Genomic DNA, 23,907 nt, shown 5'->3' on the forward strand with positions numbered 1-23,907 from the left:
TACCTCTGAACTTTACCACTTTACTAGTGTGCAAAGAAAGGCATAATAAAAAAATGTTAGACATTGAAGCAAGAACGAAAATTCAAAACCTCCAGAACAAGCAAGCCCAAACAGGGAAGCAATAGCTACTGGCAGCAGTGATTCAAATTATATAAATGTAGAGTGAGACATAAATTCAAACATACACCTTAAATTAAAGGCTTATTAACTTATTAAAAAAGAATATAACTAATAGCAAAGAGAATCAAAAGTAGGGTGTTAACTAGCAAGTGATCCAAAATGACTTTGAATGACAATTTGTCGTACCTCCATTCTTCCTTTCTGAAGAAGTACTGAGTTTTTGCCTTGCATATTGCATTGTAGTCTCTGGAGTTCAACTTCAAGCTCATCTTCCAGTTGAGCCATCACAATGCCACCTTGGTTTACTCTACTTCTACTTTTATGACAATCTGGATGTTTGTCAGGGATGACAGCCTTTTGTACCGTTTCCCGGCAGTAAGACGATTGCTGATCCTCTCTCAGAGAAATACAATGGCTTGCATTATTATCTCCATAACCACTTGACCCAGCGATAAGATAACTGTTTGATTCTTCAAAGCTCGATTGGATATTCTTTTTCTCAATCTCATTCTTCATGTCTGTGAGCATACCTTCCATTTGCTTTCGCAACTCTGCCATCTTATTCAGTTCAATTGTGCTTTTAGTAAGAAGAAAAACCAGACCCACACCCATACCAAGATTCAAAGAGGCATCTTCAGGCTTCCTTCCTGGAAAGTGAGGAAATTTTCTTAATAAGATCAATTAAAGCCTTTTTACTCGGAAAATAAATATAAACCAACTAACATACATATATAAGTTTATTTTTGATTCAAAATCGTAGCAGTGTCACAGAAGCATATCAGTAAAAATATTAAAGAAAATAACAATATGAACCAGCTTTCTCCTTTTTATTAGTCTTCAGGCCGAGGAGGATATGGAGAAAATTCATAATTTGCACCAAGAAATAGTAACTTATCCTAACCTAAACCTTCTTCATTATTGCAAAATCGAGACCTTTCACTTCCCTAATAATACACAAATCACACATTGAAACTTCTCATAAAATGGAAACTTTTGAACTAAAATGAGTCAATAATGCCTTTGGAGAACATTCTTCTTTCACACAGAAGTAGAGGAGAGAAATTAGAATTAGAAGATTACAAAATTTACCAAAAGAATTACCAATATCAAACAGAAATTGCACAACAACTAAGCATAGAAGAGCAAATTAGACAAAATGGAATCGAAGTGGCAAGAAAATTACAGACAATAAGTTATAAAATCCTTCCTTCCCGATAAATCGAAGCATAAAAATGCATTTCAGATGATACCCAGATAAAGATTTAGAAAGAGAAAGCACCAAAAACCCACCTCCTTCCACTTTAGAGGACTCTAATGGCGTGAGAGAAGATCCCACCGACTCTATTCCCTCTTCATCCTTCTTCTCCTCTTCCATTTCCTTCTCCATACCTTTGTTCTCCTCTACTTTACTACTATAACAGTACGCTGGCAATAATCGAGAGAGCAGAGAACGAGGAGAGAAGCGATCGGATGGAGAAAGAGGGAGACCAAGTCCCCTCCTTTTTCTCCTCCTCCTCCTCTTGCTTTCCATTCCCTCCTCTTTCCCTCCTCCGAGGAATTCAAGCATCGAGCATTCTCATCCCTTCTCCTACGTAGAAAACAGAGGACTCTTCCTTGCGATCCTTTTCCAAGAACTCTCTCTCTCTCTCTCTCTCTCTCTCTCTCTCTCCTCCCTCTATATATATAGAGAGAGAGGCAGAGAGATGAAATCTAATAGTGGACAGGCGTGAAATTGATTACAGAAGGGGTGTTTTTGCATATATAACCTTCAATTTCCCAATTTCGTATATACACATCTAAGTTTGGTATTTTTTTGAAGGGAAAATAGTACATTTTAATCCTTGAAACTTAAGAAACGAGAGTGTAAATTAATAATAACATTTTATTATATCTTTATGTTAAATAAATTTTTGTAAGTAGTAAAAATTTTACACAAACAGCTATACATATGATCAGATTTTATAATTAATTAGATGCTCAGATTTTATCTTACAATTGTCCAGGCTATACAGAGGAATATTAATGAAATATATATATATATATATATATAAGAGGAAGGGGCTCAGTAATCAGGTGGTTTTGGAAAAAGAGTTTATTTTAAACCTAATTGGGTTTTTTTTTAATAAAATTATTTACCATTTCAATTTACCACCCAATTTAATACCAAAAAAATGAGCTTCTTACCCAGATGAAGAAAACACCCAATTTTAAAAAATAATTTTTTATTCTAGAATATAATAAATAATAATTAAATATTATAATATAACACTACTAATTAAAATTATATCTTCTACCTTACTAACTCAATTACCAATATGCTCTTGATATATATATATATATATATCATTAATCTACTTTATATCAAATTAAAGAATATTTGTCATAATTTATAAAAAAAAATAAGATATTCTTTTCTCATCTTTTCTTTTATGTTATATCACGGTAATTATTATACTCTTATTTTAAAATACCAGTGAACATATAAATAATTATTCATAAAATACATAATCCTATTGTAAAAAATAACAAATAGAATTGCCTAGAGGCTGGAGTGAAGCTTTTAGAAAAATAGAAATGGCAGTGTATTTTCTTATTAAAAGAAGCTAAACAGTTTGACACTTTGATTTATATGTAAAATACTGAATAATTCAGTGATCCTTTGAACAGCTTATGACTGTCATAACATGCAAACTATATAAAATGAAATCTCTTCTAGTATTAAGATTGGTGAATTTATCAAAACAATAACAATAAGTTTACAAGGAGTCCTGCAAGTGTTTAAAAAGTTGTGGAGGGAAAGGGAGTTTGGCCTTCTGCTGCTTTCCCCACATAACCTGCAAAGCCTGCTAACTGTTTGCTTATCAGTAGCCGTGAGTGATTAGACCTTGAGAAACTAATGCGTTTGTTTTGTTTTAATAAAAGAATGGTGCATTACTTCTCTTCTCTCTCGGTCCCCATTGTTCTATCATGGGCTCCACAGTATTGAATTAGCTATTTCTAACAAAACTGAAATGAGAAATTATCATCTATCTATGGGATGAAGTGTCTCAACAATCTTGCTGTAAGAAAGAGAGTTGAATTAAGGTTGAGCCAATCCTTTTGTTTTTTAATTATTTAAGAGCCTGAAAGTTAGATATGTGATAGGAAAAGGGGCTGACATACTAAGCTGCTTAGTGTAGATTTTAAGTAGTGTCATCGCCGAGCTACTACTCTAAACTAACTATCGAGACATCGCTTCAAACTGCCATGTTACAGAGCTGAGCCTCTAAGCTACTTTTACTACGGAGATATCAATTGAGTCAAGTCGAACTGTTAGGCTGAACTACTAAATTACTAAATAATTTTCTCTATTATTATTATTTAAAGTTGGAGTCAATCCTAAGACCACTTAAATTTTTAGAGAAGTGAGAATAATGATAGTGTCCTAGTTAGATAGATACCGCTAAAATTAGAAACTAGAAACACATATACAAAATAGGCCCTTTTAACCATTTAATCAAGATACCATTAACTTTAGTAGTTAATAATGTTGAATTACTATCATTATTTTTAAGTTCCAGTAATTAATCGCCAACAACTACATAGGTGGCATATGCATGGTGCTAATAGTCCCTTTGTAGTGGTGAAAGAAGTAAATAGGTTTTAAGATTAATTATGTAATTAGCTTCCCAATCATAAGAGCTCCAATATTCAAACTGAAGCTAGCTGCAATATAATTAGCTCTGCAATTTGAAAAGTAGCATGGAACTATTGTGGAGTTTTTTCCAAACTTTTTTTTTTTACTGAAATAATTCATCCCACAAACTTAATACAAATAAAAAAAGAAATCTATTTCACTGTAGTTATTAGTAAAATGCAAAGTCAGTGTTTTCAACATTTTCCTTTTATATATAATACACTAATTTGGTCAGCATTTTATATGTAACAAAATAATAATAATAAACACAGACTTAGCTAAATCTATCAGCATTTATCTAAAAAGTTATAAATAAATCACTAATAATTCAATATTATATATATATATATATAAACAGTTGATAAGATTAAAAATATAAATGCTGAATTTGTTAATGCTTTTAGTTGAATAATATTTTACTGACACCGTGCAATAATTATTTTTTAATATTAAGTTTGAGGGAGGATCTATTTTTCTTTTGATAAAAATAATTTAAGAGAGGGCTAATTTGGTTAAAAACTCAAGTTTTGTGGTTTTGATCTCAAGATTGCACTGGCAGTGGGTACAAATTTATTTTTGCAGAAACGGTGAGCTGTTAGGATGTTTGGATGCAACTTATGACTCACAAGCAAAGCGTGATGCATTTATACTTACTTGATAGCAATAAGTTGTTACTACTTGTACCCGTACTTGCACAATAAATGAGAGGCTGCCAATTATTAGATGTCTCCAGATCAATGATGGCTATTTAGAAGGGAGGATCTGGGAACCATAAATTGCATACCTGATGATGATTGAAAATTTTCAAAATAAATTCTTCTGAATTTTCAATCACATTTAAAACTGGATTAAAAACATGGTATTTTTGCGAATCACAAGCTACATTTTGTCTATTTTATAATTCGCACCCCGTCTTTAGGGATTTTATAACCGGCTCCTTATTTTTTCTATAATGTTCATTTAACACCCCAACGTTACTTTAGTAACTAACATTAACCATATTATATAGTTTATGTGACTCTAGTTTAAATATTACTAAAATATCCTTAAAAAGTTCTGACATAACCTAAATCTCCATAAAATCATTCTTTCCCAAACTAAACCCTAACCCCACAAAATCTAAATCTTCTTATCTATAACTAAACCCTACCTCATAAAATTATAATATCAAAACTCACAACCCACAAGAATCCCCTAAAATCATTACCACGTACAAGCCTTAGAAGCTTCCCCAAACTTTACCTATTTTTTTTCATCTCTCTAGCTCAAACTTTTTTTTTTCTCCATCTTTCTCCAAATTTTTGCCATCTCCCTCCCCATCTTTGAAGTCGCAAGCAACAAAATTGGCTTGACATTTGGAGAGCTCTAAGATCTCCATGACTTGGAGTTTGAAAGGTCTAAGATTGGCTTGACATTTAGGTGATGTTCTCTATGATTTAAGAAAAAACAAGATGTAAAATATCCCATAATTTATGTAAAAATATCCGTGCACCACCGTAGGGTAATAAGAGTTTAAGCTCGCAATTGCGAAAAAAACTTTGCATTCTATATAAAATAATTATGCACTGCGAAGAAATAATCATACAATATAGGGTAATGCAAGGTTAAGCTCGCACTACGAGATCAATATTTTTTTATTATAAATTTACAGAATTTATTATTAAATAAAATTAAAATTTTAACTATAGATGAGATGACTAATATTTAAAAAAGATAGATGAGAGGTTATTTCACTCTAGCCGAGATGATCGGTATTTACAAAAAAAGATAGAAGAGAGAAAATAAATCTCAACTGAGGTAATAAGTAATTAAGTGTTGTCTAATTTAGTAAAAAAATAACAACCGTTAGTTATTATAAAATTATTTTTAAAAATTTATAAAATAAGATTAAAAAAAATACTATATAGAATAAGATAAATTTTTATTTAATTACTACGCTAGAATTAGGAGGCTTATTTTAAAATAAAACTATTCCTTTAGAAAAAAGTGAACGGGCTGCTAAAGTATATTCAAGATTTTGGTGTCACAACGACTACTGAGGCATGTCTCAAGAAAAAAGAATCACCTCAAAGAGAGCGGGAGATCTGTCCGATTCTCATCGGAGCGATGCCTAGAAGCCAAAATTCAAGGAGAGCCACCAAGAAACAAGGGCTGTGGTCGAGTACCGAGGCGGATAATAGATCGCTGGCCAACTCAATCACCAACGAGACGATCATTGCGTCGGAGTCTACGCTCCACTGACCTGCTAAAACAAGAAATAAAATAAAATAAAAGGAAATTAAAAGGGGAAAATAGGTACTTCTGCGAAAGAAGTGCACATTCTCAGAAATAAGTGTGCACTACCGCAAAATAAGTGTCAACATTGAGAAGGCCGTGCATTCTAGAGATTATCCGTCCCCAAAGGGATGCAGGTCCATTAGAAGAGAAAGAAGACGTATTTTGTAATAGCTATATGTTCCACCAATGAGAAAATAAAGTGAAATTACATGAAAATACATCAGCCTCGTATGCAAGATGAGGGGAGAAACTAATTCTCAATTACCCTAAGAGATGGCGCTAATAACACAAAAAAATAAAAATAAAATACTAGTATTCCCACCCTGACAGGAAAACATTGAAAGGACGTGAACTAATTACTATCAGATAAAATAAGTGATACAATAACAAAAAAATGAAAATGAAAATCTCATCTTGCCCATCATATCCTAAGTGGTTGATTTCCCAGTCTGGTTTGATCCACCTTCAGTTTCCTCTTCTGTTGTAATCTCATGCTAGCAGCATCCTCGAATGGATTTGGCCCACTGAAATGTTGTCTAGATTTCTTTATTTTCTTCCTCCTTCCCCGATCATATTCCTCGTCCCTGAGATACAAAATCTAGACAAGTAAGCAAGATGAAGATTAAGGAATGACAACGTATAATGGATGGCTTTGTCTCTCATAGGCTAACCAAGCAGCAGAGATAATCATTCACATCTGGAAGGGATGATTTGCAAGATAATTTCACTTTACAATCAATAAGGAAACGTGGAACAAAACCAATGTTACTTGCAAACTAAGGTTACTTTGTCTTTACAATGCATCATTTAAGCATTATGAGTACATTTTTGTACATACTTGAAGCGCAACTCATATGTTTATATAAGTAACGCAATATATTCTTTTTTCATAAGCTGTGCACACTTTTGTTTGTCCACTAATATAAGCAGTGCATACTTATCTAAGATATGACTGCAGCAAAGTAGACCTTGCATAAGAGCACCCTGAATTCTGATTGATATTTGTGAATGTTATTATAAAGCAAAATTAACTTAAAAATTATTCTCTCCCAAGGAAAGAGGGATGATTCCAAATTAAAGATTTTAAGTTCATAGACTCGTAAAAGTTGCATAGTGTGCTGATGTCTTCATTACCAAATACCTTAGATCAAACTACTGGTGAAAGTCCTCTTGAAAATTGTTCTGAAGAAAATTGTTTGCACCCAAATCATAGTATCATACCATAGGGTACAAGTGATAATTGTTCTGAAGAAAATCTCATAGTATAGCTGCTAAAACTTTGTTAAATCGTATGTACTTATGACCAACCTTTGTAGTTTTGACAAGGAAATGGTTTACTAATAAACTTGGCAAGCTAAGAACAACTAACTTTCATGATAGATATACCAGGGTACGTCTCGTATTTGTTCATTATGGCGAATCTTGGTTGTGAGAAAATGAAATAAGCTAGTAAGTCAACATTTATGATTACCGACTAACACTTTATGTAACAAAAGCATCAAGCAAGTCAAAACTGTTAAAACACTGGATATCAAGATGTATTAGAAAATTGAAACAAATTAAGGATAGCAATCTGACATAAAAAAAACTAATATAGAAAAAAGAATAGCAATATGACATATGTACAATCTTTTTTCTGGAAGATTGATTACAAATTAAGAATTAAAACACTGTGCCTTTTGTTCCGCATTAACTAGCATTTTTCTCCTTCTTGTCATATTAGATTCTTGGGTTCATGTCCAAACTCAATTCCTGCAACATATTAAATATGTGTATAATTTGTCCTAATAATCATTTATCCTTAGAACAACTTTTAGTAAGATAAACAAATAAAATGATCGATAGAGGGAGGCTACATAACCATCTCCACTCTTCTATCATGCCAATTTCCTTCAGCAGGAAAAAGGTCATACTCTCAGAATTCCATAAAAAATGTTCTCCTGTTGTAAATATCTTTTTATCCATAAATATGAATGTGCACCATACTAGGTCACATTAGGGTCTAACACTTAAATCATAGACTTGATCTATAAATATGAAAGAAATTGGAACCATAAGTCGTGTTGGAAATGGCTAATCAACAAAGTGAAAAGACTCCTTAATCAGTAAACATAAAACAGCCACCAAGCAGCACAGATTATATGTTAATATTGCAGTATAATTTCTATCAATCTTGAATTTCATAACAAAAGGGAAGTTGAAGTTTGGAAAATTTACCATTCATCTAGCAAATAACCAATTTTGTTGTTCCTCAAACTTCCTATCCCAGGTAGCTCCATCTCTGGTAACCCTATGTTATCCCATTGTGCAACTGCATGCAGAAAAGTTGCCCGTTCATATGACAAGTTTGTGACAAGTAGAAATACTATGAATCATAGTAAGAAGAGCACACACAGATGCATCGACACAAATGCACGCACACATGCAAGTGGGTCATGCATTCACATGCATACAGACAAAAAGTACTTCAGATCAAAAGAAAGACCATTAATGTGAATAATTACCAGTGACTTCTCTTAAGCCTCTAGTAAGAAAACTCATAAATTCTTCATGACGTCGACCTTTCCCATTTGCATCTGTTTCTCTTGAGTTGCATTGGTTGGCTGCAGAGTACAAGCACCTTTGAAGTTGCTCTGATGTAGCAAGCTCTGCACAAAATTTTCTATTCCTTTCATCAACGGTAGTAACATAATCTCCACTATTATGTTTTTCATTGTCGACTTTATGCTGAATATTGTTGTCATTTGAACTAGATCGAGATCTTTTTCTTTGACGACACTTTGGTTCCATGCTTAGTAATCCAACAGCCTCAGATGTTGACGTTTGCTGATCAATTACCCTGTGGTCATCTAAATGTACACCTTTTTCAATGTCCTTATAAATCAGACACCGTTTTCTGGTCCTCTTGAGTTTCTTATTCCTATGCAGTCTTAATGAAGTAAGAAATAGCTGCTTGCGACCATAATAGATGCTCTTCAGAAAACATTTTGCAAGTTTCTTTGGCTTCAGATCCATCTTGTAAGATGTATTTGTGATGCCTGATTCTGCAGGAACTTCCTCCTGGCAGTGCAGGTTGTCCAAGCACCTTTTATGACATATAATCTATACATATAAAAATGATAAAAGCTCAGCTTTGTTCAGTCAAAAGCAACTTCAGATGCTAAAGATTTCAAAAAACTACCTTGATATCTGTCGGAGAATGTGCATCATTCCCTATGAATCCATTCTTAGGATCTGATTGGCTTAAAGCAGCTGCTGCTGCTGCTGCTTCATTTCCCACTTCCTCCTTGCTGCATACCTCATTATTAGGAACAATCCCACTAGCAGCAGTTTCACCCTTGAAGGCAAAAGAGCAAACAAGTCAACAACAAAGAACAAAGCAGAAAATGCACATTAAGTAGCAACTAATCCAGATAAAGAAATGCTAGGAACCAAGGAAGTTACTTCATGAGTAGTAATTTCTGCAACAACCCTTTTGGCATATATCTCAGAAGTGAGTCCAGAGAAGGCAGGATTCTGTTGCTGGGAAGTAAATTTGTATGATTTCACCACTGCATCTGAATCATTAGAAAGATGACATCCTCCGACACCTGACTTGATTCTTTCCCTGGTAAAAGAGGCATCTTTTCCAGGAGGTGTGATGGCAATACAATTGTATTTCGGCTGAGTTTTCTGTGACAATTCCTCAGTTGATTTCTGGTGAGTGGTGCTTGTTGGACTTGGATCACAAATCTCCCTAGAATCTTTCGATGTTTCTTGCTGTGCTTTTGTAGGAAATGCATTACAATTTGGTTGGATATTAGAAACTTCATCACTGTCATCTTGGGTATATGGGCCTTCCACCAGCTTAATTTTGCAATCATTCCATGAACATGAGTTTAATTCTTTTAAAGGCTGATTCAATGAAGTGTTGCAAACAAGAGTTGAGTTGCCACTGACAGTAACGTTGGTCTTTATTTTGTCAGAAGTAAATATTGAACCATTTAGTTTTCTTTCCAGAGAACCATTCTGAATTGCACTATTCAAACCCAAGAGTGGTTGAGAGACCATTTTATTTCCAGAGGCATTAGCAGCTACATTATCTTTGCGAACTGCATTAACTGAGCTCTTGACTGTAGGAGTTCTATCTCGTACATAAAATAACATATAGGCTTTCTGTTCCAATACAGTTTTCTCAGAGACTTGGGATACCTGCAATTGATACATTCAGAAGAATCAACATAACCACACATTTTATGCAAAGGGAAATCCCAGAAACTGTTTGCAATTTCAGCAAACATCCATGATAAATTGATACAGCTTTCATCTTTCATATACTTCTGGTTTGTCCGTAGCCTATATAGTCCTAAATTCTACACATCCAACTCAATTACTGAATGAAAAAACAGTGCATTGTTTCTTTGTTTTCTCGGGCTTTTCTTCATTGAAGGCATTTGATATGCTAGAGAATTTAATAAAACTATTACCTAATGAACAATGTTCCATTGATGGAGACCATATGGCTCCAATGTGTGCCTAGAGAGATACTGCAATACTGAGGTAACATTATAACCTTGTCCATACATGCCATTATGTCAAGAGTAGAGTTCAAAAAACATGCATCACTAGCTAGTTAACTAATGAACTTGTCTATAATATTTTATGAGCTGAAGACAACTAAACTAGCAGTTATATGGGAACACTACATTAATAAAATGACAGAAGTTGGACAAGATAAACCTTGTTATCATCAAGGGAATGCCACATGCCACTGGACGTACGGACAAAACAATGGTAATGACCCGAGTGGGTATTCCAGCCTGCGTGAACTATGACACCGTAAAGAGTATATTTTAAAGCTGCTATCTGCAAATATGATGAAGCATTAGATAGCTCTACAAAAGAAAGCAACAAGTGTTTTCATTATGAGAGTGCAATTAAGGAAAAAATATTATCTCAGGACTATTAACTCACATGGGAATCACTAACAAATGGTTTCAAATCTAATTTTGGTCCAAACTCCACTTTTCTATCAATCTTTTGACCGGGGATGTAAGGACTAAATCTCTTAAGATGAATTGTCAGGACATATGGAGCCTTATGGATAGTAAGCTGTTTTCGGGCCCTGACTTTCTTTTTGCAGTGTTGGCATTCGTACTGCCTTGCCCCACCATCTAGTTCCTCCTCCTCAGTGAAATGTTTAAGTGCTTTCTGCAAAGAATCAGCCTTCACAATTTCCAAACTCAAGTCTAAGAAGGGATCAAATTTATTAGAGCCATAGGAACACTGCATGCATTTGACCTGCAACATGTACATGACTTAGCAATGAAGCTACCAAGGAGGCAGTTGCCTACTTGCCTTCTGAAAGAATATATAAAACGACAAGTATAAGATACCTGACTTCTGAGATGGCCACCAAATATCTTATGAACTAGACTTTTTTCATAAGCACTAGGAGACTCTATGGGAACTCCAGAAGGTAAACAACATTTGTGCATGGACTCAAGCAACTGAACCATATATTCATGAGCATCTTCCTGTTCAAATTTAGCAAAATTGCGAGATATGCCTGACCACTGGTTAAGGATTGTAGCTTTAACTATATTAGATAGGTCATCGGCAAGTTGATATGTAGAACACTGAATATACTATGTGGATTGCAACATTCCAACATTTTAAGAAAACGAATATACCCAGATAGATGCTCTTTAATGAAACTGCAACATAAGTTAGGATACACCGCAAGTTCTTAACAAGATGAAACGGTGACAATATCTTCCCAGTCGACTGTAGAGCTACCATAACATGATTCTGAAGAGCACACATTGCACAAAATCCAGAAGTATGACCTTCAAAAACCAATGTGGAAATCAAATCAGTAAAATTTGAAAAATACAAGAAATAAAGGATAATCTGCATGCGGGAACAAGTACGAAACAAGATATTTTCATTTTTCAAAGTGATGCACTCAGTCAAAGAATCTGATGCCAGAAAGATTAGACAAAATAGATCAGATTGATGTTCATATTTTGCAACAGAATGTAGTTTCTAGTTTCTACTCAAACAAGGAGGTTGCTAGAGATGTTTACAGAAGATAGTTCAAGAACAAACCAGTTATTTGCTCTCAGCATGTCCATAATATGCAGGTAAAGTTGATACAATGGGAAAATGTATCATGCAAAAGAGAAATGGAATAAGCAGCAAACATGAGCGGGATGCATTAGATGTAAAAACTGCCAATGAAGAAGCAGGGGTATCATAAGAATTTAGAAGACATTCGTTGAATGTCAAATGATAACTCAATACGACCAAAATAATATGCCATCAAGAAACAAAGAAGTATAGATAACACGTATCCATAAAAACAGAACAAAAAACTAGCTATCTAGGCAGCTTGGTGAACAAGAAACAAGTACAATTTAAAATGTTCCATCAAAGACAGAATATGGTGATATACAAGCTAAGGAGGAAGTAGGACACAATGCTGGCAAGTTTCTAACTTGCACCATGATGATGGAGGACAAAAGTAGTTGTATTTACACTAAATTGTATCAAATATAAACAAAAATGAGACAGATATGTTGATTAGATTAACAATATGATTGCAGACCTAATACAAGGAAACCATTTGTTGTCTCATTAAATAGTGATTTTCTTTTAAAGACTCATGACATAGATGGGTAGCCAAGAATATATACAAATTGAGATCCCTAGGATGGGAAGGAGAAGAAAGAGTGAAACTGAATTTGGATGAGGGCAGTTGTCAAATTTTGTCAGGAATCTCTTGGGAAAAGCGTCACCACGTGAAGACCACCTATTACTTTTAGAGTCTGACAGTCCACAATGGAATTAGCTTTACATTTCTTGGAAGTATAATTTCATATGTCCTCTTCAGATAGATCCCGAAGGCTGTGTCAACTATCTAAAGCATATCTCCCAGCTTCCTGACGTGCAATTGCCAAGGAATTTCCAGATCATATCTCACCATTTGTGCCATGTTCCACCCCGAAATAACATGTAATCATTTGATTCATTTCTTTAACAATTATTATTTATTTAGAAAATTATGGTCATACAGCTTATAGATACTAATTCAATTCATTTGTTTGCATCATCTCCATTGCTCCTAAAGATTTACCTACTATGGAACTGAACTGAAATGTTTGTTTTTCAACCAGAATTTGCTTCAATGCCATTTCACACTTATTAAGTAGATAATGGCAATTATGGCACGCAAATCTTCCAATTCATATCTCAAAGCCACCAAAACATACTACAACTCTTTCATGACTTTCCAAGTAACCTCATATTAATTTTATATACTTGAGTCATGACATAATTGGTTAACTTAAACTAGTATGACTCAGTAGTATCCAGAAGAACTTGAATTAGTGGATATCACAAACAAATAAATAATATCTAACCTCATACGGAATATCTCTTATCAATTTCGATAGAGATGCATCTCAATGAGCACTAACATGATTATTTTGTGTATACTACAGAACAAGCAAGACTTACACGAAGATTTATGCTTCCCACTTTGCAAATAAGCAGCAAACGGCTCAGTGTACGTCAAGCATTGGAGAACCGAGTTAAGAAAACAAGTATTTCCAAGATTCGCCAAACCAGCACCCTGTGAGCCACCAACAATACCCAATTAGCTCAGACATAAAAAGCTCAAACCTTGTTAATATATAGAAACATATAATTAAAAGAAAGACTAATCATACATCTGGTGCACCACTTAAGATCGTAATATTTTTCAAAGCAATCAAAGGTTCTAACGAAAAATCTTTAGAAATTCAAATGCAAACTGAAATTACAACGTTAAATACAAAAGAACAATGCAGAAAGTTATTGTACTACAACGAATCAAGAACCCCTACTCACGATTCTCCGAAAGGTGATCCGAAAGCTGAGCTCCGGATCCAAACCATGCTCGTAAAAGTCCCTCCCCTCCGAAATCCTATCCGACGGAGCCTTCAACGCGGATTCGGCACTCGCATCCGGAGTACTCCGCGGATCCGAGCTGGGAATTAGCTTTTCGAGGCAAAACACTCCGCTGCCGCCTCTGGACATGGCAGAGGAGGGCTTCCTTGCCGTGTGGAACTCGATCCTCCTCGAATACAGCGAGTCCTCCTGCAGAGGAGCGGCGGCGCAGCCGCCGTCCGATGAGGTCCCCGCCATGGTTGGGCGGATCGGAGTTGGATTAGGGTTTCAAATGTGGAATTTTAGCCCGGGATCAGGGAAGGGGGTGGATTTGGATCCTTTTTCGACTTCGTCGTCTCGAATTGTTCAGGAGACGAGAATGGAAGGGGTATATAAACCCTACACCCTGTGGAATTGGGTCACGCGGGGTTGGATGGACGGTCAGGATGGAGTTGTATGGTGATCATGGCCGTTGAGTTCTCATTGAGCGCGACGGGGGTTTTGTTCGGTTATTGCCTTGTCCTTACTCGGACAATGTTTCAGATAACACCCTACATGTAACAACATTTATGATTTACAGTTTTGCAAAATAATAAAGAAAACGTTGGGGTCCAAAATGAAAATATGCCTTCGGCCAATTATTAAAGCGATTCCCTCCAACCATTCACAAAACGAGGCAATGGACAACTGAAGCCCAAGACGAGTCCCAAAAGGAAGCAATATATATATATATATTTCTTAAATCTATATTCATTTTGTGATTAGTTAGATTTTATTAACGAAATAATTTTAAAATAAGCTTAATAATTTTGGCCGTGATTATGGTACTTTGAAGAATATAGTGGCAAATACGATATTTTAAGAAATTTTAGTGGCAATTATGAGGAATTTGTCCTTGGTTAATTAATTGATATCAGATTATTATAAAGTTTGATATCACTAAAGCCTTGTGAGACTCAAAACAAAGAAATTCTGTATGAATGAAGGCAACTGAGAAATAAGCCTCTCCACATCCGATTCTAGTTTTTGACCAAACTAGCCCTCCCAAATATTTATTTTACGTGTTTAAGGACATTTTAAAACTCAAGTACAAGAGTAAATCAGTAATTTAAATAAAAAATTTAAATTCTCTAAAATAATTGTAAGTCCGAGGAATAAATTTTTATACAAGTTGGTTTCAACAACTTCAAATATAAGTAGCTAACTGGATCGACAACTTCTATAAATTTAAAATTCTTTACATGAAGCATTAATTTATGTTTGAAAATCATTGGCCGAGTCAACAGTTTTTAAACACAATTAGTCTTGTATTTAAAATTTAAAATAAATTAGATGTATAAAAAAGTAGTCACATTTGAAACAACAATTATTTGCAAACTTGTTGGATTTGAGAGCGAGAAAAGTAACACTCAAAACATATGACTTTGAACAACACAAAAGTAGGTGCAACCACAGCCTATCATATGCTGTAAGTATGATAAGAAACCCTCTGATAAATATGCCACTCTAAGTCTCTGACTATAGAAAGAAAGATGGAAAAACCTTAACAATATTGTAGGATTAGTCGTGCAAAATAAATGGATTATGGGCGATTGAAAGTCGCAGAATACGAATTACAGAGTCAAATTTTCAGAATTACAATCTCTATTTTGTCTGAAGAAAAAAGAGTGCCAATCTGGCAATGCTTTTATCGAATATGTGCCACAGTTTTGTAGCAGGAAACATGAAAGGTATTATAACCAAGTCGCATTTGACAATCATGAGTATTCCGGCATGGCCTTTCTTAGGATTGTGATAGGCTGAGAATCCGCCGGCGCAATCTCATCAAATGGGATATAATTCTTCTCACTATCATACACATGGCATATGGTCATTATAGTCTTCATTAGACGCCAATTCCAATTAGCCTCATTGAGATACTGTTAGCAAGAAAAGAAAATTAGGCGTGAGAGTTCTACTACATTTGACTTCGAGATGAAAATAGAAAAATGATATCATTACAAATTTACAATGATGAACAAACAAACCCATGGATAAAAGGAGTTAGATATAAGAAGCACCTTGCCCCAATTTTGCTGGAGTGACTGATGGGCTGCTCTGAGATTGTAGCTTGGTATCCTTGGAGAAACATGGTGAGGGATGTGGACATTTATGTCATGGCAAAGGATCTCTATCCTGTCAAGGTACAGTCCATCAGAAACAGCAAATGCAGAATACAGATATTAACATGAGAAGAAGAGCATAAAAGAGACAAACTCAAACCCTGTTTGGATGGAGAGAATATGTGAAAAGAGAAGAGAATAAGAGGACAGAAATATTTTCTCTTATTTTGGATGGTTTTAGGAGAGAATAGAGGAGTAACTGTCATTTTTGTTTCATCTCCAAAAGTGGAGAGAAAGGGAGAGAAAGTAAAAGAAAAACCAAAATTTCCCTTCCTTTCTCTTCTTTTCTCTCATATATCTAAACAAGAGGAGAGAAAATTGGTTTTCTCTTCTCTTTTCTCTCCTACTCTCTCCAGCCAAACATAGAATGAACAGCTTCTTGTTGTTATGCTTTCGCTTTAGAACTCCAGTCATTTAATTCATAAAATGATTTACTTAAGAGACTCTAAGTTAAACAAAGGCAAACCATCAAATTCCAGGAGTAAAAGTTTATAAATACCAACTTTGGACAGTTATTTCACCTCCACTTTTGTGATATCAGACGAATCATTGGAAGACTTACGCCATTCCTGACATGTATCTCGTATGTTCCATTATATACCCTAATATCATTACTTCTGCACTACATAGACGTTTTTGCAGCTAACAAAAATCTATCAACAGGTCAATGACAGATTCATTTGGGACAATAGTAGGACACTAAGAGCATATAATCAAAGTTCAGATTCCATTAAGTTTGGCATATCCCACAAAATAAATCTTTTCTAACCAGTCTTTATGACAGGACAGAGAAAGATCTTGTAACCTTAATCTGGACAAGTATAATGCTACATCTCCTTTGCATTTACTAATAACTCCATCTTCTTTTGCATTAAGTGATATTTTGTCTTATTTCTTGTAATTCTCAAGCTATAAGAGCATTTCCAAATCAGCACAAACAAGAAATTCTTTGTTCATTACCATGTATGAATATAAAAACTCCATATATTTGGATGCTTCATCTTCTTTCTCACTTTTATCCTACCACTCAAGATCTTCTTCACTTTATCTTCACCATTCAAGATGACAAGTGCATTATATTGTCTTCAATATATGAACCATTGTATAAATTAAATTCATTAAACCCCCCGTTCGCTTACGGAATATCTTTTTCGGATTTTTGAAATACAACTCATTATTTCAGAATAATAACTAAACATTAGAATAGCCATACTATTTATCAAAATTACATCTTATACCACACACTAACCTAATTACCAATTTACTTTTAATTTGACTACAAGTTCTCTCAAATATCTTCTTATATTTTATCACTCCTCTCTCGTTGCACTCAAACATTTTATTATAATTTATCACTATCTCTCCTCTATCTCACACATCTTAATTATAATTCATCACTCCTCTCTCTTCTCTCTTATCATATTATTTTTTTTTTACACTAAACAAGTAAAATTCAACTAAAACAGGATAAATGTCAATTAATTAATATTTCATGAAAATAAGATATAATAAAAATATAATTATAATTATCTTATTATTTCATTATTTTTATATGTAATAATAATATTAAAAATCAATAAACCAATTTTTTATCAAATTAAATATATCTTCATATATAAAATAATACATTTACGATTAACTATGTATTAATCTAATCAAAGCTTTCTTTCTTTAAATAATAAAATAATATATTTGGGGGAAAAAATAAAATATATGGAAGTATAGATATTTTAATATTATTAATAATATCATGTTTTAAGCTAAAATAAAAAATATATTTTTCGTATAAATTTTATTATTTTTTACTATGAAATATAATAATATTTCGGAAAATATTTGTATAGCACTCTTAGATTGCATACTTGGCATTGGATGCCTACATATTGCATAACTAGTTGGTATTGCACACCTATATTAACATTGCAACTTTATTGGCATTGCACACCTACCTTAGGATTTTACATACTTAGTCGCCAATAATTACATATCTAGCACCATTGCATTGCATACCTATATATTTAGTTGTACTTCATCAATCCCATCAATCTACATTTTATCAAATCGAAGGGTATTTCAGTAATTTCTACTTATTTATCTTTGCTTTATATCAAATTAAAAATAATTATTATACCCTTATTTCAGAATAGAAGTGAATATAAAAATATTTATCCCTAGAATAAATCTCTCATTTTGGTTATAACATATAAGAATTGCTATTCCTATTTGAACCTTATTCCTCATGTGAACGAAGCCTAAAGCTTGCTTTTGAATACCATAGATGACAAAATCCTCAGAGAACAAAAATAATTGAAGACATGCAAGCTTTTTAAATCTCTCTTATACAGGGTTGTCTTAATTCATTAAATGAGCTCTCTCTCTCTCTCTCTCTCATGCTTACTATTTTACTAGTAACCTGTCATTTTAGTTCATTCATTTTAAGTCCCACATTAGGAACAAGCTGAATAATTAAATAACATATATAATTATATGTACTATCTATACCATTATTGGTTCATCTGTTCTTTTCAACAGGTTTGCGAGTTCCAATCTGACTCATTCATATCCGTACTCTTATATATAGTCAATATGCCAATACAGCTACACTATGTAAAATAGAAGAATTGACTACCATATGTATGATAAAAAGTTTACTAATAGAGCTTACCAGGAAATTGGTAGTGATGGCAACATCAGAAAACCTTGGAAACTAGAGTCTAGTCTAGAAACTAGATGCCAAAAAGGTGAAAGACAAGAGCCTGGTAATTCCCATGCATATTTTGATAACACCAAGAACACATTCTTGTGGAGGACAGGACTAGGCAATAGTTTTAAAAGCAGGAGAGAAGAAAACTATCTTTTTGGAAGACACACAAATTATAGTATTTACCTCCCAACTCTGATCAGATGGGAAGCAAAATGTAGCTGAACTATCTTATAACAATCTAAATGTGTGAAGCAAAGCATACCAACGAGGATAATTGCAGTGGACGGTGCCACCAAGTTGAGCCTGAGCAGCATTCCAGTCTTCTGATCTTTTGAAAGGTATGTGTGGAGCAGTATGATGCACCATGGTAAAGGTACTCATCTAGAAAATAAGAATCAACTGACAATAAATACTTAAATGATGCATGAGAAAAGCAGCAAAAGAAAACAACCTAACCGATAGTTGATAATATATGTGCAAACGAAGTTTGGCAACAGAGAACCTTCATAAACAAGATTTTTCCAGAGCATGTATCTGACATATATGAACTCTTCACTTAAGAAAGGAGAAGAAAATGTGAAGTGGCAAATAGGTACCCAAAAATGATACACCATCCATGGCATGAACCAGAATTTGAACCATCCTAATAAACCTGTCTTCCAAATGATCAAGGGCCATCCAACAGCAATAAATGCAAATACACAGGCCAAGCTTATCTTCACCCTTGGAATTTCATTTGGTTTGAACTTTTTCAAATCAAAGTGCCACACCAACCTGACAGAGAACTTGACAGTGTTGGGAGAAATAAATTTAAATGGGATAAGCAATGCACATACAATATGTGAAAATGACAAGATGGCAACTATCACATTACCAGTGCCCTATGGACATCCAAGGCCTGAAAGGCCCGTAACCTAAGATGATTGCCTTCCTTAGAACAGGACGGGATTCAAACTCCTGTCTCCAAACAGGGTGCCAAGCAGTATCTTGGAATAACCTAAATTTCATAAAAAAAAGTCAAAGGTGCAATGGTAATAATTTGTGCCCGAAGAACAATGCGTTAAAATGTAAAATTATGCAGGATAGTTCATAATTCCACATATCAGCTAAATAGCTAATTGATAAATATTAGAATAGGAGAACTTATTGATCTCCTCTACAAACCCAAATATACGTCAATGCAATGTTAAAGAAAATACTGTCAGGTAGTGTCTTCACATGCCCTAAATTGTCTGAATATATCAACATGGTAAAATATTTGATAACTGTGTGACTGAACTCTACATCTCTTACATTGCAAGACCAATTTTCCTATATATAGCCAAAATCTCAAGAAAGGCCTTCAGAACATGCTTTTAAAGAAAAAAAAACGTCCTAGTATGAAGTTAAGGATCAATCAAGGACAATCTAATAGTCAATAGAGTTAGGAAGTCTAAGCTTCAATTACAGTACATACTAGTGAACTTACTCTATGGGAAAAAGAATTGCAAAATGGCGTCCTCTGAAATGAAGAACGATTACACAATCTACAATCACATATTTCGAGAAAATCTGTCAAAAGAACCTAAGTGCACAAGACCGGAAAATATTCATATTTATATAGAACAAACACATGAGTTCTGAAATAATTCATGACAAGAGTTCAAGTTTTCTAGAGCGAACTTACTTAAGGAATAAAGAAAGGGGAAAAAAGATAATAGTATACATACATGTTTGTTTTAGCATGATGTCTGTCATGCTTAAACCGCCAAGGTTCGTAAGGATATATCAGTGGCAGAAAGGCTAGAGTTCCAACAATGTCTTCTACCAGTTTGTTCTTTGAAAATGATTTGTGAGCACAGTCATGGCCTATGACAAAGAACTTTAGACAAACAATTCAATTAAGTTTCAGAAGAAGCTAACAGAATGACGAGATAAATCTAAACATTCTTCCTAAGACTTTGGCATCAGATTGATATTTTCACTTCAAATGAAAAAGGAAAATACATAAACAAAATTGGTTAGCTTACCCCTGTCACTGCTGTACCAGTCCATGCCCAAGCCAAAGGAAGAAGGTATGATGGGGCTTTTGAGATTGCAAATATTCCCAATGCATAAGAAGTCACAGATATCAAAACTGACTTCCAAGCTTTCATATCATCAAGTTCAAACACCTTCAGAGATTTTTGGAAGAAAGGTTGCAACATTAAAAAATTGATGAAAAAGAGATGGAAAAAGTGATGAAATCGTCTCCATACCTTTTTAGGAAGGCTATCCATGATATCTTTGAGCGTTATACTATCAGGAAATGGCTCGCCAATTTGTGTGAACCCATATTTCTCACACATTTGCTTTCTTTCTTCCTTGTTATCTACCAATGGTGGTGTCACCGGAACTACAGCGGCTTGCACAGGTGCAGCAGATCTTCGATGTGGTAATGTCTGATTTGAAATACTTTCCTGTTGCAGGAAGCTTCTCTTCAAACATATGACTGTCCACAACCATATGAGGACTAGTCAATTAATCTGAACCACTAATTATTAAAACAATGACTGCAATAAAGTTCTTTCATCTATAAAATAAGAAATTGGGTTATATTCTCTTTGAAGTTATTGCAAAATGAAATAATGGCATGGCAAATTAGAGTCTATTTGCTTTGCAATGTCACAACTCAAAAGCGTGCTTCGCTGAAACTTCTATTATGTCACCATGTTGGCAAAAAGAAAATTCTGAACGATATAACAAAGCAAAGCTATAAACGGCTTCCAAACAATCTCCTATAAGTCCTATTGAGGTCTATCTTCATCTTTTTCTCACCCCCCACCCACCCAACCCTCGCCCCCCCACCCCAAAAGCATTTCACTCTATTCCAAATGCTATTGCTGCTAATTCCCACCAGTGAAACAACAAACAAAAACCACCTTCAAAAAGAACTAGTAAATTTAACATCTACGACCAATTTGTAGTTGCAGCATCCCCATATTTTTCATGGTTAATAGCTCTAAATTCCTTCCAAAAACCAACTTTTCATCTCAATTTGTATATCTAACTCCAATTCGAACCATCATTCGACACAGTTAACAAAACCCATCTCTCACTCATTCCCAAAAAGCCAACTTTTACATACCAGGAGCTAATCTGGGCCTTCCTTTCCATGACTTCCTTTGCGGCGGTGCCTGAATAAAAGTCAATCCAAAAAAAAAAAAGACCCAACTTTAATACAAGAAATAGATAGTATCGTCTGTATGTTAACAATGTAGTTTAAATACCTCCAAATGGATGATGGTATTGGAGAGTCTACAAGCCATCCGGCTCGGGATACGCAAAGCGGAGGAGACGTTATTATCCCACAGACACTACCAAGCCACAACTCCAGTAGATATATGCTATTTATATGGTGGTGGCGGAGAAGGGCTTTTGTGGGAAGGCCGCCGTTGCACGAGAGCCGTTGGTGATGGATAGACGAAGCCCCACGGAGACGGAGGCACGCAGCCTTAGTGGTTGCTAATTAGTCGCCTAAACAAAAGGGAAACAAAACAGTGCTTGTTTGGTCGCACGAAAATAATGCAGACACGTCATTATCATGCTTTTTTAATTTTTTAATTTTTTAATTTTGTATTTGACCAAATTAGCCCTCCTAAATATTTATTTCACCTATCTAGTGTAATTTAACATTTAAATACGAGACTAGGTGTCTTTAGAAACTATTTATTCGGTCAACTTATATAAATTTTTTAAAATCTTCTTAAAATTTACTAAGTGTAATTTATATAAAAAATTTTATTTAAAATTTTGTAATTTTTTTTTGAGAATTTAGAATTTCTATATAAGTGATTGGCTTAGGTAGCGACTTATATTTAAAAGTCGCTGTTCGAGCCGGCAGTTTTCTAATATACCTAGTTTAATATTTTGATTTTAAAATGTATTAGACCTGTAAAAAAATAGGCGAAGATTTAAATAATAAAAAATGGGAAATTTGCACTAAAAGACCTCTTAATTTTTTTTAAAATAAAATGATATTGTTATACATCTAGAGTAGAAAATAGACCTGTCACTTTTTTACTAGCTCAATCTTGCTATTATCAAAATTTACCTAATCAAATTTAATAAACAAAAGGTAGCTTATTTATGAGTTGTTGACCAAATAGATTTATTTATTACCAAAGTAGGTAACATAAAAATTTAAATACTAAAATAGGTTTATTTTATTATAGCTCTAAATAAAATGCCCAACAATTAATCATTTTACTTAAAACATTGATAAGATTAGTCTATTTTAAGTAAAATGTTAATTTCATCAACGTTTTTATTAAAATGCTTTAGATAATAATTCATATCCCTTAACCTAGGAGATCTTTATTTATAAAGACTTTTAAACTTTAAGCATTTTAGTTAGTAGTACAGAAAAATATATTTTGATAAATACATTTTCAAATAGAGCTAGTTTGGTAAAACTCTTTATTTCTACCCTAAGTTTATACAATTGAGAGGAGAGAGAGAAAAAGGCATGTTTGAATTATTAAATTATATATATATATATATATATATGACTGCTATTTTGAAATTTCTTACTTTTTAAGTCAGCATTGCTATCTTATAATAAGTATATACTGCTAACAAATTATTATATACTACTAATTATAATATATTTTTGACTTACTAGTATGTAATGTTGACTTAGTGGTATGAATTTTGGACTTAGTTCTATCTATTGTTTGAGTGAAAATAGATCTTTGGATGAAATAGTTTACATTACATTTAATATGACACGAGATACTCGTTATCTGCTAATATTATATGATGCGGATATTCCTTTATAAAGTTCTCATTAGATATATACAATAAGACCATTGAGGAAATCTGCCTCATTTTCCTAGGCTGAATGGGTACACGGGCAAAGCTGAGATAAGATTTAACTATGCTGTGATAAATGTAAGTGTTGTAGTGATCAACATTATTAATCATATAACATGCATATCAAAGTTACTATACCCTAGAGATGCACCAATAATTCATGCATAATTATGAAATAGTGAAATAAATATAATTATGTCGATTAGTAAATAAATATCTATACA

General features: G+C 33.8%; 2 protein-coding genes across 13 annotated transcripts; both read right to left on the reverse strand.

Annotated features, from left to right (window-relative positions):
* Window positions 1–625: 625 nt before the first annotated feature.
* LOC140759966 (ubiquitin carboxyl-terminal hydrolase 23-like) lies at window positions 626–14,337 on the reverse strand. 12 transcript variants are annotated; one of them, XM_073096701.1, is made up of 14 exons: window positions 13,946–14,337; window positions 13,574–13,688; window positions 11,791–11,901; window positions 11,449–11,621; window positions 11,027–11,353; window positions 10,793–10,918; window positions 9,518–10,264; window positions 9,255–9,410; window positions 8,578–9,175; window positions 8,291–8,384; window positions 6,140–6,657; window positions 5,862–6,041; window positions 4,451–4,580; window positions 626–767 (listed from the first exon to the last, which is right to left on the reverse strand). In XM_073096701.1, exons 1-11 carry the CDS (start codon window positions 14,240–14,242, stop codon window positions 6,495–6,497), a joined length of 2,907 nt encoding a protein of 968 aa, XP_072952802.1. In that variant the 5' UTR covers window positions 14,243–14,337; the 3' UTR covers window positions 626–767; window positions 4,451–4,580; window positions 5,862–6,041; window positions 6,140–6,494. The 12 variants fall into 12 exon arrangements, with proteins under 12 accessions (XP_072952802.1, XP_072952810.1, XP_072952809.1 ...); XM_073096702.1 differs by lacking the exon at window positions 626–767 and adding an exon at window positions 2,678–2,970; XM_073096709.1 differs by lacking the exon at window positions 4,451–4,580 and having other exon boundaries at window positions 629–767; window positions 5,862–6,038; window positions 6,537–6,657.
* Window positions 14,338–15,544: 1,207 nt separating this feature from the next.
* Window positions 15,545–22,331, reverse strand: LOC140760435 (omega-6 fatty acid desaturase, chloroplastic). The gene is made up of 10 exons (XM_073097372.1): window positions 22,099–22,331; window positions 21,957–22,005; window positions 21,088–21,320; window positions 20,860–21,003; window positions 20,560–20,711; window positions 19,725–19,847; window positions 19,447–19,624; window positions 19,113–19,231; window positions 16,045–16,159; window positions 15,545–15,903 (listed from the first exon to the last, which is right to left on the reverse strand). Exons 1-10 carry the CDS (start codon window positions 22,135–22,137, stop codon window positions 15,742–15,744), a joined length of 1,314 nt encoding a protein of 437 aa, XP_072953473.1. The 5' UTR covers window positions 22,138–22,331; the 3' UTR covers window positions 15,545–15,741.
* Between the last annotated feature and the right edge of the window lie 1,576 nt (window positions 22,332–23,907).

The sequence above is a fragment of the Typha angustifolia genome, chromosome 5, assembly GCF_048772165.1.
Source record: "Typha angustifolia cultivar Huaian chromosome 5, ASM4877216v1, whole genome shotgun sequence".
NCBI classification, from domain to species: Eukaryota; Viridiplantae; Streptophyta; class Magnoliopsida; order Poales; family Typhaceae; genus Typha; species Typha angustifolia.